The 18,855-nt window shown below is 43.2% G+C and overlaps 1 protein-coding gene across 1 annotated transcript in view; it reads left to right on the forward strand.

Moving 5' to 3' along the window:
• TMEM161A (transmembrane protein 161A) overlaps window positions 1-904 on the forward strand; it is a 59,568-nt gene extending 58,664 nt beyond the window's left edge. Inside the window, exon 12 of the mRNA XM_066604538.1 lies at window positions 224-904. Coding sequence (XP_066460635.1) covers window positions 224-504 — 281 coding nt within the window. The 3' untranslated portion in view covers window positions 505-904. The remainder of the gene's footprint in view (window positions 1-223) is intronic.
• The last annotated feature ends 17,951 nt before the right edge of the window (window positions 905-18,855 follow it).

Consider the following 18,855-nt stretch of genomic DNA (forward strand, 5'->3'; position numbering starts at 1 on the left):
GGGAGGACGTAAAAACACTATGGGCTGGTCGTTAAGGGGTTAATTGCTCTTAAGTAGCTGAGTAGCTACTTAATAGTTTAGGCAAAATGATCGCTCAAAGCTGTCACTCAAACTGTTGTTTGAGCGATCTTTGAGCGATCATCGCTCCATGTAAATAGGCCTTTGGGCAGTGTTCTTGCCTTTTTACGATTGCGCATAATGTAGTGTTTGTGTATTTTTCCAGGTGATTATTCTTGGGGTCTGTTCCCAGAGCCTGTTGGATTTACTCCTGTGGTAGAGACCCCTACTGCACCACCCACTACAACTTCTGAAGAAGAGGAAGACCCTGAGGATGTTCAGATTGCCGTTGAGCAGATAATAGGGGCACTGGGTGCTTTTCGAAACCTCTTTTCTTCCATTTTCTTCCGTGGCCTGTTTGGCTTTTTGACCTGGTGGGTCTCTGTATGCCAAATTGTCACTAGCCTATTTGGCCTGTACTTCCATCAGTATATAGGAGCCTCCTAAGTAATTGTGGAGAGTGAACACTAGGACATTGACTCTTATTAGGCTTTTTGGACAGAAGTACATTGCCAAATGTATTCCTCTTAAAATGGTTACATCGCATTGTGTTCTCAGCACAGTTATGATGAAATTGCTAAAGTAGCCTTAAAATGAAGAGACTTTGAAAGCCATGCCAACAATAATTCCAGCATGTGGAGGAAAGGGCAAGAAGAAAACGCCTGGGCCTGACTGTAGTTATCCTGCTTGTAACACGACAAATGAGTAACCCACCATAATGCTAAATGAATTGAATCCGAGGTTTTATAGTCTTTCTTTGTGTTTATTTTTCAGAGCAGATTATATTCTGATTGGAACATTTTACTGTAATAAATCGGGTCATCCTGACCCAACTGGAAGACTCTTATTTGTGTGTATTTAACTTTAAAACCTTTTGTGTAAATCACAATGACAAATACATCAAAACTCTGTGCTCTACTTCAACCACATTAAGTTTTGTCTGAGCTGTATTTTGGGCTTAGAGAAAAGAACTTTACAGTTTTGCCCCAAAAGTACATTTTGGGCAGATAGGGTACCCACTCTAAAAGTTGTAGCTCTGGCTAGGTCACAGCCTTAAACAGACCCAAACTGCGGCTGCACCCATGTTCTAGCCAGAGGTAATCCCACTTGAAGTTATTGATTTTTTTTTTTTGATTTTTTTTTTTTTTTTGATTTTTTTTTTTTTTTATAGTGTGGTCTGACTGTTGTGGCCCTTCTATCAATCTGATGGCCCTTTCTTTAACACGGCCTGACAGTCCTTCAAACGACTGCGTGAGTGCTGAGATCACCGCTAAGGTCGTCTGCGCTTATGCAGAGTGTTTACACAGAAGTCCTGCTGACGGCTTGCGGGCTTCTCGCTCAGCTCTTCAGCTCCTGTGTGAAGCGGGGAGCTGTCACACAAGATAAGAAGCCAGTGAGCCAACTATGTGTGGTGTGTTTTTGTATACGTGTTCTGATTGTCACACATTGTATGGGGTCTCTTTATTTTTACTTTTTCTAGAAAAGGAGTGAGGATGAGCACACATCTAGTCACTCCTCTGCCCCTAATTAGGAAGTTTATGCCTTCATGAGCCTTCTATGTAAGACTGTGTTCCCATGGGATAGAAATCCTGCGGAAATCTGGTGGAATGTCCGCAGCAGGGCCGCACAGAAATCCTGTAAGATTTCCTCAGCAGAAAGGCTGCTTCAAAACCCGCGCCATTCAGTGCAAGTTTGAAGCGGCTTGTCCACTGCGGGAATCTCTCCCCATATAGAGAAGAGCGCTTGCAGCAGAAACGGCGACACAATTTACAGGTTGCGGATGTGAATTCCGCTCCACATGTCATTTTCCGCGCCGCTTGCCCGCAGCAGACTGTCCACATTGCTGCTTAGTCTTGGGCTTTAGAATGCATGTGTAATTTCTATGTGGAAAGTCTGCACAGAAATTCCGTGCCCATTCCGCCCCACGAGAACCCAGCCTAACACCTCATATGATGAACGTAGCATCTTAGTGTTTTTACTAAAAAAAAGTCAGCTTTTTCTGTTGGAACATTATTTTTATTTTCAGAAAAAAATAAACTCCACATAATTATCATGATATATATATATATATATATATATATATATATATATATATAAAATTGTGTGTCCTTTTATGCACTACTACACCATTCATCCGATCGCCATGAAACTTTGGAAAGTTGTTGAGTACACTCCTGGAAAGATTATAGGCATAGTACATTTATGCTATGATAAATGGCGCGCGTGCGAGCGCCATCGACAGTTACGCCCCCCCCCCCCCCACGTAGATCGTTCGATTTCCATCATTGCCACTAATTCTCTCACTTCTCGATGTCGTAGAAACATGAAATTTGGCACGAGCATTGATTATGTCATAAATAGGAAAACTTAATGGGTCCCAACTCGATTATTCAATTCTAAGCGCTAAAGAATTAGCGTCCAAATTTTACGACGTACGGAATCCAATTTTCTCGCTTCCCAATGTCATAGAAACTTGAAATTTGGCACGAGCATTGATTATGTCAAAAATAGGAAAAGCTAATAGGTCCCAACTTGATAATTCATTTCTAGCGCAAAAGAATTGGCGTCCAAATTTTACGTACAGAATCTAATTCTCTCACTTCCCAATATCATAGAAACTTGAAATTTGGCACGAGCATTGATTATTTCATAAATAGGAAAAGTTAATGGGTCCCAACTCGATTATTCAATTCTAAGCGCCAAAGAATTAGCGTCCAAATTTTACGTACGGAATCTAATTCCATCACTTCCCAATGTCATAGAAACTTGAAATTTGGCACGAGCATTGATTTATTTCATAAATAGGAAAAGTTAATTGGTCCCAACTTGATTATTTAATTCTAAGCGCCAAAGAATTAGCGTCCAAATTTTACATACGGAATCTAATTTTCTCACAGCCCGATGTCCTAGAAACTTAAAATTTGACACCAGCATTGCTTACGTCATAAATAGGAAAAGCTAATGGGTCCCAACTCAATTATTCAATTCTAAGCGCCAAAGAATTAGCGTACAAACTTTGCGTAGTACGGACTCTAATTCTCTCACTTCCCGATGTAATTTGGCACGGGCATTGATTATGTCATAAATAGGAAAAGTTAATGGGTCCCAACTCGATTATTCAATTCTAAGCGCCAAAGAATTAGCGTCCAAATTTTACGTACGGAATCTAATTCCATCACTTCCCAATGTCATAGAAACTTGAAATTTGGCACGAGCATTGATTTATTTCATAAATAGGAAAAGTTAATTGGTCCCAACTTGATTATTTAATTCTAAGCGCCAAAGAATTAGCGTCCAAATTTTACATACGGAGTTTAATTCTCTCACTTCCTGATGTCATATACATATATATATATATATATATATATATATATATATATATATAATATATATATGTGTGTGTGTGTGTGTGAATGTCTGTCTGTCCTTTTATGCATTACTATGCCATTCATCCAATCGCTATGAAACTTTGGGAAGTTGTTGAGTACTCCTGGGAAGATTACTGGCATAGTACAACTATCCTACGATAGGTGGCGCGCGTGCGAGCATCATCGACAGTTATGCCCCCCCAGACAAAGATCGTTTGAGTTCCATCTCAAGCACGAAAGCAAAAGGCATTGTGAGAAAACGTGTTCAACTACAAAATGATGCATCCGCCGAACGTTTCGCAAGACAATTGCTGGATATTGAGAATGCTGAGGTAACATGAAAGCTGTGCTGTGATTGGTTGCTATTTCTTATACTACTGAGGTAAAATGAAAGCTGTGCTGTGATTGGTTGCTACTTATACTACTGAGGTTACATGACAGCTGTGCTGCAATTCGTTGTTATATATTATACCACTGAGGTAACATGAAAGCTGTGATGTGATTGGTTGTTATATATTATACCGCTGAGGTAACTTGAAAGCTGCGCTGTGATTGGTTGGTATCTAGATATATAAAAACAAATGTATATGTCTGTCTTCGCAGCAACGCGCAATGGGTAAGCTAGTTTATAGTATAAAATGTAATAGTAAATGCTAAACATGCGAGAATAATAGTTTACTGTTCCATCTCGCCTTCCAAAACCAGGAGTGAAAATCCTATGTACCCTTAAATGGTTCTAATGAAAACTACAAGCTGTCCTACAACAAACGAGCTCTTAAGGCTTAGTCACATGATAGTTGTCATCAGTATTTTGTGAGCCAAAACCAGAAGTGGCGAGAAAGTCATGGAGAGATGTGCATTTCTTGCCTAATTTGGACCCACTCCTGGTTTTGGCTCACAAAATACCGATGACAAATAGTGACCTGTGTATAAGCCCTTATGCTGCTCTATTAACATTTTTTAAGTGCTTCCCCCCCCCCCCCCAGTTTTAATGTGACTTAAGGTGTTTATGGGATTACATACCACACACTTGTTGGTGGAAGCTTGGATGCTCAGATTTGCCATTCAGCAATTTTCAGTGGTGATCATGGAACTCCATTCCTCAATATCAGGGCTTATTCACAGGAGCGTATATAGGCTGTCGTTTTCACGGCCGTCCGATATATGCTACCATCTGAGCTGTCTTCCCCTTTCCCTCCCTCTCGCCGGATCTCTGGCTCTCTCCTCTGGCTCTCTCCTCCCCTCTGGCTGTTTGCAATGGGTGGGGCGGAATGGGGGCAGAAGCAGCGGACAAAGGGCGGGCATTTAGCTCCACCTCCGCCCTCTCTGGGGAACAGCCGGAGGACAGCTCTGATGGTAGTGTATATCAGCTGTCCATGAAAGCGGCAGCTGATTATACGCTCCTGTAAATAAGCCTTCAGGCTGATGAAAAGGGAAGGCCTGATTACAGTACAGGGAGCTTTCCTTTGCACAGGTGGGTAATTAGGGGTGGGTTTACCCAATCAGGCTGTGATAAACTGCATCTGTGGAACTTCCTGTGTCCTTTCCAAACAAAGGAGAAGAATAAGGAGTAAGAGCTCAATAAAGCGAACAAAAGTGAGGTGTGCATGCTGTATTCTAAAGGCCCTTTTACCCGAGACGAGTGTTGGGCAAACGATGCCCAACACTCGTCCCTGTGTATCCTCACTTCTTTTGCCACTGATCTGTCCAAGAATTATAGATTTTTCTAGCGACTCTGCTCGCATTACATGGCTAAAATGTCTGAGTCCGGTCATCTTAGCCTCCAGTGATTATCTGGCCTTATACGCTTTAGGACTACTGTTTCTTACTCTTGCTGAGAGTAAGTGTGCATGTATTTCTAATGCTCCTTTTGCACTGATTCCTGAACAAGAATTGTTTGCACGGGCTAAATGAGAGCGAACGAGTGAGTGGTCACTTCACTTGCTCATCCAAGCAAGAATCTGCTCGTCTAAGAAGACCCAAAGTGTGCTATTTCTTGAGTGTGTGACTTGGTATTAGTGAGTTTGAATTCAGGGACTTTGGAAGAGTCACTTGTGTTTATTTACTGCTTATCTTTTTTTTTTTTTTTTTTTTGCATATACTACCTTTTCTCTAATCTGTCTGTGCTCCAGAATGTACTGCTGTACGAAATGTTAGCACGTTGCACATTTGGAAGTGCGGGGCAGGGCTACACAGGTCCTAGTAGTGGGAGACTCTGTTATTAGGGGGACAGACAGGGCAATCTGTCACCAGAATCAATGAACAGTGTGTTGTCTTCCTGGCGCTCGAGTTCAACACATTGCGAATTGGATTTGACATTACTAGGAGGGGCTGGTGAGGATCCAGCAGTCATGGTTCATATTAGAGGTAGAGGGAGGGTCTTTAAAAAATTTCAGGGAGCTAGGATGTAAGCTTAGGGCAAGGACCTCCCAAGTAGTATTTTCTGAAATATTACTAATTCCACGTGCCAAACCAGAAAGGCAGCAGAAGATTAGGAAGGTAAACCAATGGCTCAAGAGTTGTAAGCAGGAGCGTCTTGGGTTTCTGGAGAACTAGGCAAACTGCTGTTAGCTACTGGCTGTACTATAGTGATGTGCTGCATTTTACTGGGGAGGATACAGATGTGCTGGGGAAGAAGATGGTTAGAAGTTTGGAGGAGTGTTTAGGGACTAGAGAGGGCTGGGGTGGGGACTATAAAGATGGAGGGGTGGTATAGGCAGTGACCTGGGTCTAAGTAATGAAAATAGGGGTGGAGCGGTGGGAGGGGTTAGTACAACTGTAGTACAAACTGTATGGTGACTAATGTTAGAAGTCCGACCATTACGTTTGACGAACTGGAAGTAATGTGTGAGACAAACTATGACTTTGTAGAAATAACAGAGACCTGGTTGGATGAAAGCTATGATTGAGCAGTTAACTTATAGGGCTATCATTTGTTTATAAGGGATTAAAAACAAAAAGGGGTTTTGTGTTTAGGTAAAATACTGTTTTAAAGGACAAACTATGATGCACGGTGGAGGGAGAAACAATAAGCTCTTCATAGGAGTTTTCTATAGGCCACCAAATGTAACAAGCCACTGAAAATCTATTACTGAGGCAAATGGATGAAATGGCAAATCGCAATATGGAAATTAATATGGGAGACTTTAACTATGTGGTTATAAACTGAGAAGCCGAATCCTGTGGATCTCATAATTGTAACCAGTTTCTATCAATAGCTAAAGATACACAATTTGTTCAGGACTTGACTAGCGCGATGGCTATTTTTGGAGTTCATATTAACCAACAGACCTGACAGAATAACGGGGGCACCTGGGAAATAGTGACCATAATATAATTTCCACTTGTTTTTCAATAGGGAGTTTATCGGGGAGCTACAAAAATACACTTTTACACTTTAGTAAGGCGAAGTATGATCAGCTTAAAGAAGTCCTTGACCTAATTGATTGTGACAATGTCCTCAAAAATAAGATTACAACAAATGGTAAATGTTTAAAAAAACATCCTAATTACTTACTGTGAGAGGTTTATACCTTACAGGACTAAAAGGAATAGGAGAAAACCAATGTGGCTGAATAAAGATGTAAAAGGGGGCAAAAAGAAAGCGTTTATTTGCCGCCTTCTTGTTTTAGTAGTTTAAATATTAAAAACACATAAGGGAATAAAATTATGTAAAAAACAGCAAAGATGTGGAAAGATACTCATTGCCAAAGAGAGTAAAACTAACCCTAAAACTGTTCTTCAATTATATAAATAGTAAAAACATTAATACTGAAATAAATGTAGGAAAAATTAAGGATGATGAGGAGGTAGCAAATCTGTTACCTTTTTCTCCAATAAATTCACAGAGGAAAAGTAAATGTCAGATGAGAGGCAAAGTGATTAAGTAAACTCTCCCTCTAAATGTCACCAGCTTAATCCAAGAAGTGCAGAACCGCCTTAAAAGGATTACAATAGACAATTCGCCGGGTCCTGATGGCATACACCCCTGGATTCTAGGGGAATTAATGTGATGGACAGTTGTTTCTTATATTTAAGGACTGTATTATGACAGGTTCTGTTCTACGGGATTGGTACATAGCCAACGTGGTGCCGATTATTCAAAAAGGGGTCAAAAAGTGAACCTGAAAACTACAGATCGGTAAGTCTTACTTAGTTGTAAGTAAAATGTTTTGTGTACTCCAGGATAGCATTACTTAAACACTTCAAAGAAAATAGTTGTATAACTCTATATCCACATGGGTTTAAGAGAGATCGCTCCTGTCAAATCAACCTGATCAGCTTATACGAGGAGGTAAGTTCTAGACTGGACCGGGGAGTCATTGGCTCCTGTGTATCTGGACTTTTCCAAAGCATTTGATACTGTGCCACATAAAATGTTGGTATATAAAATGAGAATGCTTGGCCTCGCCGAGAATGTGTGGAAGTCGGTAAGTAACTGGATCAGTGATGGAAAGCAGTGCATGGTTATAAATGGTACATACTCCTATTCGATCACTGTTACTAGTGGGGTACCACAAGGGCCAGTACTGGAGGAGTCACTGTTATTAATGGAGTACCACATGGGGCAGTATTGTGCCCTATTCTTCCTTTTATTTTTATATATTATATATATATATTTTTTTCTATTAACCCCCTAAAGATACTGCCCCCCCCCCTCCTTTTTTTTTCCTCATTTGTTTTTCCTCCTTCCCCCTTTAAAAAAATGGTAACTTTTTTATTTATCTATTGACGTAGGTGTCTGAGGGCTTGTTATAGTGGGGCAAGTGGTATGGTTCAATAGTACCATTTGATGTACTGAAAAACTTTTTAAAAATTCTAAGTGGAGTGAAATGGAAAAAACTGAAATTCCATGATCTTTAATAGGGTCTTGTTTCTACGGCAAACACTCTGCAACAAAAATGACTTTTTATTTTATAGGTTAGTACGATTACTACGATACCAAATTTTATATAGTTTTTGTTTTCTTTACTGTTTCCCTTACTATTATTTATTTATTTATTTATTTATTTATTTTTTCTCCCAAAGATAATTTTTTTTATCCTGTGGATAGGTCATCAATAGTATGTTTTCCTGGAAAACTCCTTTAAGACAGAATGCGATTGCAAGAGGATCTGGATAAGATGAAAGCACTGACATGGAAACTAACTTAAAGGGGTTGTCTCGTGAAATCAAGTGGGGTTCAGTACTTCTGTATGGCCATATTAATGCACTTTTGTAATATACATCGTGCATTAATTATGAGCCATACAGAAGTTATTCACTTACCTGCTCTGTTGCTAGCGTCCCCGTCGCCATGGATCCGTCTAAATTCGCTGTCTTCTGGCGTTTTTAGACGCGCTTGCGCAGTCCGGTCTTCTCCCTGGTAAATGGGGCCGTTCGTGCCGGAGAGCTGGTCCTCGTAGCTCCGCCCGGTCACGTGTGCCGATTTCAGCCAATCAGGATGTTGGAATCGTCAATGGACCGCACAGAGCCCACGGTGCACCATGGGAGAAGACCCGCGGTGCATCGTGGGTGAGGATTCCGGTGGCCATCTTGGTAAAGGAAGAAAGAAGTCGCCGCAGCGCGGGGATTCGGGTAAGTAATAAACTTTTTTTTTTTTTTTAACCCATCCTTTGGGTTTGTCTCGCGCCAAACCTGTTGAATAAAAAAAAAAACGTTTCGGCGTGAGACAACCCCTTTAAGATTTTTAGTTAACTATAAACCTAATTGGAGCAACCAATGTCAGGCAGCTGCTAACAAAGCAAATAGGATTATGGCGTGCATTAAAAGAGGTCTAGGGGCGCATGATGAGAACATTGTTCTTCCTTTTTACAATTCACTGGTTGGACCACACATGGAATATTGTATACAATTTTGGGCACCGGCAGTCAAGAAGGACATATCAGAGCTGGAGTGGGTACAAAAGCGGCCAACTAAAGTAATACATGGAATGGGCGGACTACAATACCCAGAGAGGTTATCACAATTGGGATTATTTAGCTTTTAAAAAAAACATCTAAGGGGCGACCTAATACTATGTATAAATATATCAGGGGTTAGAACAGAGGTCTTTCCCATCCTCTATTAATACCCAGGACTGTAACAAGGGGGCGCACTAATAACTATCTCTAAATATATCGGGACAGTACAGAGATCTCTCCCATGATTAGAGAGAGAGAGCGTACTCGGCCATGCCCCTTTTCCGCCCGAGCGCCGCGATTTTCGAGTACTTCCGTACTCGGGCGAAAAGATTCGGGGGGCGCCGTGGGTGAGTGGGGGGTTGCAGCGGTGAGTGGGGGGGAGAGAGGGCTCCCCCCTGTTCCCCGCTGCTACCCCCCGCTCCGCCACGCCTCCCCCCGCCCCCCCCCCCGGTGCCCCCCGAATCTTTTCACCCGAGTACGGAAGTACTCGAAAATCGCGGTGCTCGATCTAGTAATTACTCGAAACGAGTAGGTTCGCTCATCTCTACCCATGATCTATTTATACCCAGGACTGTAACAAGGGGGTGCTCTAACTACTATGTTTAGATATAGCAGGGGTCAGTACAGAAATCTTTCCCATCATCCACTCTAATAACTATGTATAAATACATGAGGGGACGATACAAGAATCTCTCCCATGATCTGTTTATACCCAAGACTGTGACGGTAACAAGAGGGCATCCTCTACGTCCAGCGGAAAGAAGGTTTCTACACTAACCTAGAAGGGTGTCCTTCACTGTAAGAACAGTGAGACGCTGGAACTCTCTGCCTGAGGGCATGGTGATGGCAGACTCCATAAAAGAAAGGCCGGGGTGCCTTTCTTGAACATTACAATATTATATGTTATAGTCCCTCATTACCCAGAAGGGTCGGTGATCCAGGGATTGATGTTGTAAAGGCATATGTTTCCTTAAATAAGGTAAATTGGCTTTTACCTCTATGGGTTGTTTTTGCCTCCTTCTGTATTAAACTCCAGGAAGGACAGAGTTAATGGGTCGAAATAGACAGATCTGTGTCTTTATTTGGCTTAACATACTGTGTGACACAGCGTTCACCATAAGGACGTTTCTATGTTGGTGATGAAACCTTCATTCCTCTAGACATAGAGGATGCCTTCTTGTTACCGTCGCGGTCCTGGGTATAAACAGATCATGGGAGAGATCCTTGTATTGTCCCCTCATGTATTTATATATAGTTATTTGATCACCGCTTAATCATCTTTTGTTCCAATTTTGATAGTCTCTCTGGGTATTCTAGTCCTCCCCATTCCGTTTATTAATTTGGTTGCTCTTCTTTGAACCCCGTCCAGCACTGTAACATCTTTCCTGAGCACCGGTGACCAGAACTTTGCGCATAATATAGTGGGAGGATAATGTTCTCGCCCCTATACCTTTTATGCACCTATTTTAATGCACCCCAAGACTTTATTAGCTTTTGCAGCAGCTGACTGGCATTGGGTACTCCAGTTTAGTCTACACTCAACTAGTACCCCCAGGTCCTTTTCCATATCACTTTTCCCTAGCAGTACCTCATTTAGTGTATATTGGTGACATCCGTTTCTCCTGCCCATGTGCATAACCTTACATTTATCCACATTGAACTTCATTTGCCATTTTTCTGCCCAATCCCCCAGCTTATCTAGGTCCATTTGTAGCCACACATTGTCCTTCTTTATATTTAATTACCTTGTATAATTTTGTACCGTCTGCAAATATTGATATTTTACTATGCAGCCCCTCTATCAGGTCATTGATAAATATATTGAACAGAATGGGGCCTAATACTGAGCCCTGTGGCACCCCACTAGCGACGGTGGCCCAATCAGAAAACAGAGGGTGGTAATAAACGGTTCATACTCTATTTGGGAGCCAAATCTTTACCCAGATACACGTTTTCGCCCAGTCCGAGCTGCCTCACTTTATATATTAACCTATTATAGGGCATGGTGTCAAATGCTTTAGAGAAATCCAGATATACAAGATCAATAGACTCTCCCTGGTCTAGCCTAGAACTTACTTCATTGTAGAAGCTGATCAAATTGGTCTGACCTGATCTACCCCTTATAAACCCATGCTGATGAGGAGTTATACCGATGTTTTCCTTGAGGTCTTCTAGGATGGCGTCTCTCAGAAACCCCTTGAATATTTTTTCAATTATTGAAGTGAGACTTGCTGGTCTGTAGTTACCAGGCTCCCTTCTTGACCTTCTTGAATATAAGAAATAGCGGTCTGTCTGTCACGTCACTCAGTTCCCTTAGAACCCTTGGTTGTATTCCATCTGGGCTCGGCGATGCGTGTGTGGATATAATTTTTTTTGTAGGTGCAGATAAGTCTTATTTTAGGGCTTTTACGGTAGGATTTCCTGCTGTCAAAGTTGCACCGCACAAAAACCTATTGATGATGTATCCTCAGGATAGGTCATCAATAGTTGATCAGCAGGGGTGTTCGCTCGGGTCCCTGACTGATCAGCTGACTAGGTGCCCACTGATAGCACTGTAATTACACAGAGGTCAGAAAGGAAGCAACAGAAGTCTCTGCTCTGACCTCTGTGTAGTGTCTGGCGCTTGTAACTGCAAACGCAGCTCTCATTGAAATCAATGCGAGATGTACCTGCAATTACAAGCGACTGCCACTTCACAGAGGTCGGGGTAGAGACTTCTGCTGCTTCCACTCCCCCCTGTGTAATTACGGCCTGTCAGTGGGCACACAATCAGCTGATCAGTCGGGGTCCCAAGCGATAGACCCCAGACGATCAACTATTGGTGACTTATCCTGAGGATACATCATCTAAATTAAAGGGGTTTTCAGGGAGACTACTATTGATGATCTATCCTCAGGATAGACCTCAAGTGGAGACCTTATTTCTTTATTTTTATCAACTGTATAATCCTAAATTTAAGGGGTTTTCAGGGATAATACTATTGAAGCATACAGATCCTTAACACAAAGAAATAATGTCTCTAATTGATGTCTATCCTGAGGATAGATCATTAATAGTATTATCCCTGGAAAGCCTCTTTAAGCGTAGATTGTGATGGTCTTTATGAGTATTAAGATTCGCAAATGCACCCAAGCTAATTAACCCCTTAAGGACCAAGCACCAAAAATGTACTGCGCTTGGTCCTGAGCTTTAATCCCAGCGAATCGCAGAAATACAGCACAGGATTAAAGCCTCTGCTGCTGCAATCAAGCGGGAGCAGGTCGGGTTGTTGGCTGTTAGTCACAGCTGAGAATCCAGAGGAGAAGGAAGAAGTATTTTTAACCTCTCCTGCCTTCTCCTTTCCCCAATACATTGCGCTCAATGAACGCTATATACTAAGAAGTGAAAGTGTAACTTCCACTATGCGGGCTGGCGATCATGTGACCGCCGGGATTCCCTGTTATAGCAGAGCTGCAGGGTCCTAGCAGAGCTGCAGGGTCATGGCAGATCCTGATTAGCTCCTACATGGGGATGTTTCCCCTGTAACTGGAGCTCCTATGGATGCCCCACCTACAGTGGAAAAGTGTCAAATGTTTAAATATACTATTTTATTTTTTTTTTTAAAACTATAAATGTTAAAAAAATGAATTTTTTTTTTTTACCCCAATAAAACTAAAAAACGGAAAAAAGTCATTGGAAAACATATTAAAAATTTGCCCTATTTGTCACGGGAAAAAAACGCAGCAAAAATAATTTTGGCAGCTGAAGGAAAAATAATAGGGTAGTAAAACTATCACATGGGTAAAATCCCTATGCATGGGATACAATGGGACGCTTTGCCAGCGGAAATCTCGTGGTTTTGCTGCAGTGGAAAACTGCAACATTTCCGCGGGATAAGCGCAGCTCCAAAACCTGTGGCACTTAGCTGCTCCAAAATCCGCGGCTGAGCCGCATGCTTTTTCTGTTGTGGGTGGTTCTCCCATACAGAAGAGCAAGGCCGCAACGGGGAAAAAAAAAGATTCAACATGCTGCGTCCCGGGAATCCTAATGCCGGCTTCGCCGCGATGGATTGTCTGCCCCGTGTGGACGAGATTTTTGACAAGTCTCTTCCACGTGGCTGGCTAACCCAGGGATTAGCAGCCGCAGGCGGATTGGCCGCAGCGAAATTCCGCAGGAAAATTCCGTGGCAAATCTGCCCTGTGTGAACCCAGTCTTAAAAGTGTCTAGTCCATAAGAACCAGGCTGTTTTGTACCTTAAGGGGTTAAAGAGCAATGTTAGAGGCTCTTTTGACACTAAATGAACTAAAGGATGCAGTAGTAGTGCTTCCTAATGAACAGGCACCTGGGTTGGCATATTAGCCTTTTACTCTCCACTTCTACACGAGCTAACCTAAACCACCAATCACCGGGAATGAGTAAATCCAAACAACCAATCAGGTTGTGAATGATGTGCATTTGGGGAGTAATATAAATCTATGCCCTGGGTTGGATGGTCTTCCAAACGAATTTTTCATAGCGTCCATCATGACAGCACACATGGAAGTTGCTCCGCCTGCGATCCTTGGGACAGGAATGAGTTCTTTAAAAGCCACCTCCCACCGCTTGACTCCAGTGTCTTCCTGTCCCAAACGGACACAGGAGGAGTTCTCTGTGCTGAGGATGGAGACAGGGGGAGCTGCGAGCGCTACTCACCGGGGCGCGGAGTATCCGGCCAGGGGAGGCAGCTTCCTCGCTCCGTCCGGAGGAATCAGCGGTTTCAGTGGGGAAGGAGCGGCAGGTGCGGGGTGACTGCTCTGAGCTTCCACTCCCCGGCGTCTAGCGGTGGCCGGCTTCCGGGTATGAGGCGGCGCCGCGTCATGCGCGATGACGTCAGACGTCGGATGGGATGACGTCAGACGCAGCGCGGGCGCTTAAAGGCGCCAAATTCAAAAGAAAAATCCCTCCCATGTCCCAGGCATCTCTCTCCTTCCTGGCTGAGCAAGTATGGATAACGCTGAAGGGGATAAGATTGTGCCAACCGTAAGTAGTCCACTTGGACAAAAATGGGGGACTTTTTTCTTGTGAGTAAAGAAGTTTTTCCTTTTTCACACCTGGTATTAGTAATGGCTTCTCCTTATAGGAAGAAGCATTAAAAACTAAACAGGAAAAAAAGAGGATCAAAAGGTGTGCGTTATGTGCCAAAAAAGTGGACGATAACGCCAAGAGACCCATATGCTCGGACTGTGCTACGAAAATAGTTAAAGACGAGCAACACAACCTATTACTGGGTATCCATGAAATGGTGCGGGAAGAAGTACAGGCACTAAAAGAGCAAACATTGGACGCCCAGCCGGGACCATCCCGAAAAAGGGCCCGCACGGAAACTTATATGGTCTCTTCACCCGAACATTCCGAGGGAGAGTTCTCAGACAACTCCTCGGAATTGTTAACCCCCACAGAAGGGGATAAAAAATTCTTTTTTTCAAATGCGGACCTGAAGCAGCTAATCTCTGCAGTCCGTAACACCATGGAGCTCACTGATACACCGCAGGTAAAATCAGTCCAAGATGAAATGTTTGGGGGCCTCAGAACTCGCTACAAGAAATGCTTCCCAGTTAACGAAAACCTGCGAAACATAGTAACATAGTATGTAAGGCCGAATGAAGACATTGTCCATCTAGTCCAGCCTGTCTATCCTACTGTGTTGATTCAGAGGAAGGCAAAAAACCCCAAGGCCAGAAGCCAATTAGCCCTTTTGGGGGAAAAATTCCTTCCCGACTCCCTAATGGCAATCAGACTGTTCCCTGGATCAAACCCTAATAGTTCCTACCTGCCTGTATACCAGGATTGACACTTAACCTAATATTTATATCCTGTAATATACTTCTTCTCCAGAAAGAGATCAAGTCCCCTTTTAAACTCCTCTATCCATTTTGCCATCACCACTTCCTCCGGTAGAGAGTTCCACAGTCTAACTGCTCTTACAGTAAAGAACCCCTTTCTGTGTTGGTGATGAAACCTACTTTCCTCTAATCGTAGCGGATGTCCTCTTGTTACCTTTGTGGTCCTGGGTGTAAACAGATCACGGGAGAGATCCATGTGTTGTCCCCTCATGTACTTATACATGGTTATTTGGTCGCCTCTTAACCTTCTTTTTTCTAGAGTAAATAGTCCCAATTTGGATAGCCTCTCTGGGTATTCCAGTCCCGTCATTCCATGTATTAGTTTAGTTGCCCTTCTTTGAACCCCTTCAAGCACTGTGACATCTTTCCTGAGCACCGGTGTCCAGAATTGTACGCAGTATTCCATGTGAGGCCTGACAAGTGCCTTATATAGAGGAAGGATAATGTTCTCGTCCTTCGCCCCTATACCTCTTTTAATGCACCCCAAGACTTTTTGCCTTTGCAGCAGCTGACTGGCATTGGTTACTCCAGTTTAGTCTATTATCCACTAATACCCCTAGATCCTTTTCCATATCACTTTTCCCCAGCGGTACCCCATTAAGTGAATATTTGTGACATCCGTTCCTCCTGCCCATGTTCATAGTCTTACATTTTTCAACATTGAACTTCATTTGCCACTTTTCTGCCCAAGCCCCCATCTTATCCAGGTCCGTTTGTAGCCGCACATTGTCTTCCGTTGCATTAATTATATTGTATAATTTTGTGTCATCTGCAAATATTGATATTTTGCTGTGCAGCCCCTCTATCAGGTCATTAATAAATATGTTGAACAGAGTGGGGCCTAATACTGAACCCTGTGGCACCCCGCTAGCGACTGTGGTCCAATCAGAGTACGAACCATTTATTACCACCCTCTGCTTTCTTTCATTGAGCCAATTTTTTACCCACTTACACACGTTTTCGCCCAGTCTGAGCTGCCTCATTTTGTATATTAGCCTATTATGTGGCACGGTGTCAAAGGCTTTAGAGAAGTCCAGATATACAAGATCAATAGATTCTCCCTGGTCCAGCTTAGAGCTTACTTCATCGTAGAAACTGATCAGATTTGTCTGACATGAGCGACCCTTCATGAATCCATGCTGGTGAGGAGTTATTCCCTTAATCTCCTTGAGGTACTCATCGATGGCGTCTCTCAGAATCCCCTCGAAAATTTTTCCCGTTACTGAAGTGAGACTTACCGGCCTGTAGTTACCAGGCTCACTTTTGCTCCCTTTTTTGTAAATTGGAACCACGTTGGCAATGCGCCAGTCCAATGGTACTACTCCGGTCTTGATAGTGTCTAGAAATATTAGGTATAGCGGCCTAGCTATCTCGTCACTTAGTTCCTTTAGTATCCTTGGGTGTAATCCATCTGGGCCCGGTGATTTATCAATTTTAGCTTTCTTTAGACGCTTCCGTACCTCCTCCTGCGTTAGGTATGAGATATTTTGTGAGGGGTTCGTTTTATTCCCCTGCATCTCGTGTGGCATTTCCTTTTCTTTGGTGAACACACTTGAGAAGAAGCTGTTTAGTAGATTTGCTTTCCCTTCGTCATCATCAATGATTTCTCCTGCATTGTTTTTTAAAGGGCCAGCGCTCTCCCTGCAAATCCTTTTGCTGTTTATGTAGTTGAAAAATAGCTTCGGGTTGTTTCTGCTCTCTTTTGCGATCCGTCTTTCTGCTTCCTCCTTGGCAGTTTTGATCGTATCTTTGCATATTTTGTTTTTTTCCCTGTATGATTTTAGCGTTTCTTCGCTGCCTTGTTGCTTTAGTAGTTTGAACGCTTTTTTCTTTTCGTTTATTGCCCCTCGTACCGTCTTGTCGAGCCACATTGGTTTCCTTTTAGCTGAGTTTCTTTTATTTTTAAAGGGAATGAACTGCTCACATGAGGTGATTAGGATCCTTTTGAACTTTTCCCATTTTTCCTCCGTACTGATATTTTTGAGGATGTTGTCCCAATTAATGTTACCGATAGTAGTTCTAAGCTCATCAAATTTTGCTTTACTAAAGTTTAGTTTCTTTGTCTCTCCCTGATAAGGCTTCCTATTGATTGACAGCTGGAAGTTGATTATATTGTGGTCGCTGTTCCCCAAGTGCCCCTCAACTTGCACCCCCCTTATACGTTCCGGTTTGTTAGTTAGTACTAGGTCCAGAATGGCTCTCCCTCTTGTTGGTTCCTGCACAAGTTGGTTCAGGTAATTGTCTTTAATTACTCTCAAGAACTTATCACCCCTGTGAGATTTGCAGGTTTCGTTCTCCCATGTTATATCTGGGTAATTAAAGTCCCCCATGATAATTACTTTGTTTCGTTTTGACACCTCATCTATCTGCCTTAGTAGTAAGTCTTCAGTTTCTTCTGTTGCTTTTGGTGGTCGATAGAAGACCCCTATCAGGATTTTGTTATTTTTTCCTCCCTGTATTTCTACCCACAGAGATTCCACCTGTTCGTCTCCTACCCCTATATCCTCCCGTAGCCTCGGCTTCAAGTTCGATTTGACGTACAGACATACCCCTCCCCCTTTCTGGTTCCTTCGGTCTCTTCTGAAGAGATTGTACCCCTGCAAATTCACCGCCCAATCGCACTTATCAAGCCATGTTTCAGTAATTCCGACTATATCATAACTTTCATCAGTCATTCTTGCTTCAAGCTCGCCCACTTTACCGATCAGACTTCGTGCATTCGTGATCATACAATTTATATCATTTTTTTTGTTTTTTAAATTTGTTTTGTTGCTATTCGTACTTATGGCTGATCTATCAGTTCTAACTGTACTAACCCCACCCCCTGCTCGTCCCCCATTCCCTTTGCTTGGACCCAGATCGCTAATTACACTGGCTACCCCACTATTTCTCATTTTGCCCTCCCCCCCAGTCCCTAGTTTAAACACTCCTCCAGCCTTCTAGCCATCTTTTCCCCCAGCACAGCTGCACCCTCCCCATTTAGATGCAGCCCGTCCCTACGGTAGAGCCTGTAGCCGACCGCAAAGTCAGCCCAGTTCTCCAGGAACCCAAATCCCTCCTTCTTACACCAACTCCGGAGCCACTTGTTTACCTCCCTAAGATCCTGCTGCCTTTCTAGTGTGGCTTTAGGTACAGGTAGTATTTCCGAGAAAACTACCCTGGAGGTCCTCGCCCTGAGCTTGGACCCTAAGTCCCTGAAAGCATTTTTGAGGGCCCTCCATTGACCTCTAACTTGTTCATTGGTGCCAACGTGCACCATGACTGCTGGATCCTCACCAGCCCCTCCCAGTAATCTGTCAATCCGATCCGCGATGTGTCGAACTCGAGCGCCAGGAAGACAACACACCGTTCGACGATCCCGGTCTTTATGGCAGATTGCCCTCTCTGTCCCCCTAATAATTGAGTCCCCCACCACTAGAACCTGTCTAGCCTGCCCTGCGCTCCCCGTCCCCGTCTCACTGGAGCAGTCATCCCCCTGGCGTTCAGAGGGCGTGTCGTGCTGCAGCGGTGCTGGCTCTGTAATGGCATCCCCCTCATCTGCCAATCTTGCAAATTTGTTGGGTTGTGCCAGTTCAGGACCAGCCTCCCTGGATCTATTCCCTCTATCCCTCCTTCTTTCTGTCACCCAGCTGACTGCCTGCTCCCCCTGCTCTTCCGTACTACCGT

This window comes from Eleutherodactylus coqui, chromosome 5 (genome assembly GCF_035609145.1).
Source record: "Eleutherodactylus coqui strain aEleCoq1 chromosome 5, aEleCoq1.hap1, whole genome shotgun sequence".
In the NCBI taxonomy this organism is placed as follows: Eukaryota; Metazoa; Chordata; class Amphibia; order Anura; family Eleutherodactylidae; genus Eleutherodactylus; species Eleutherodactylus coqui.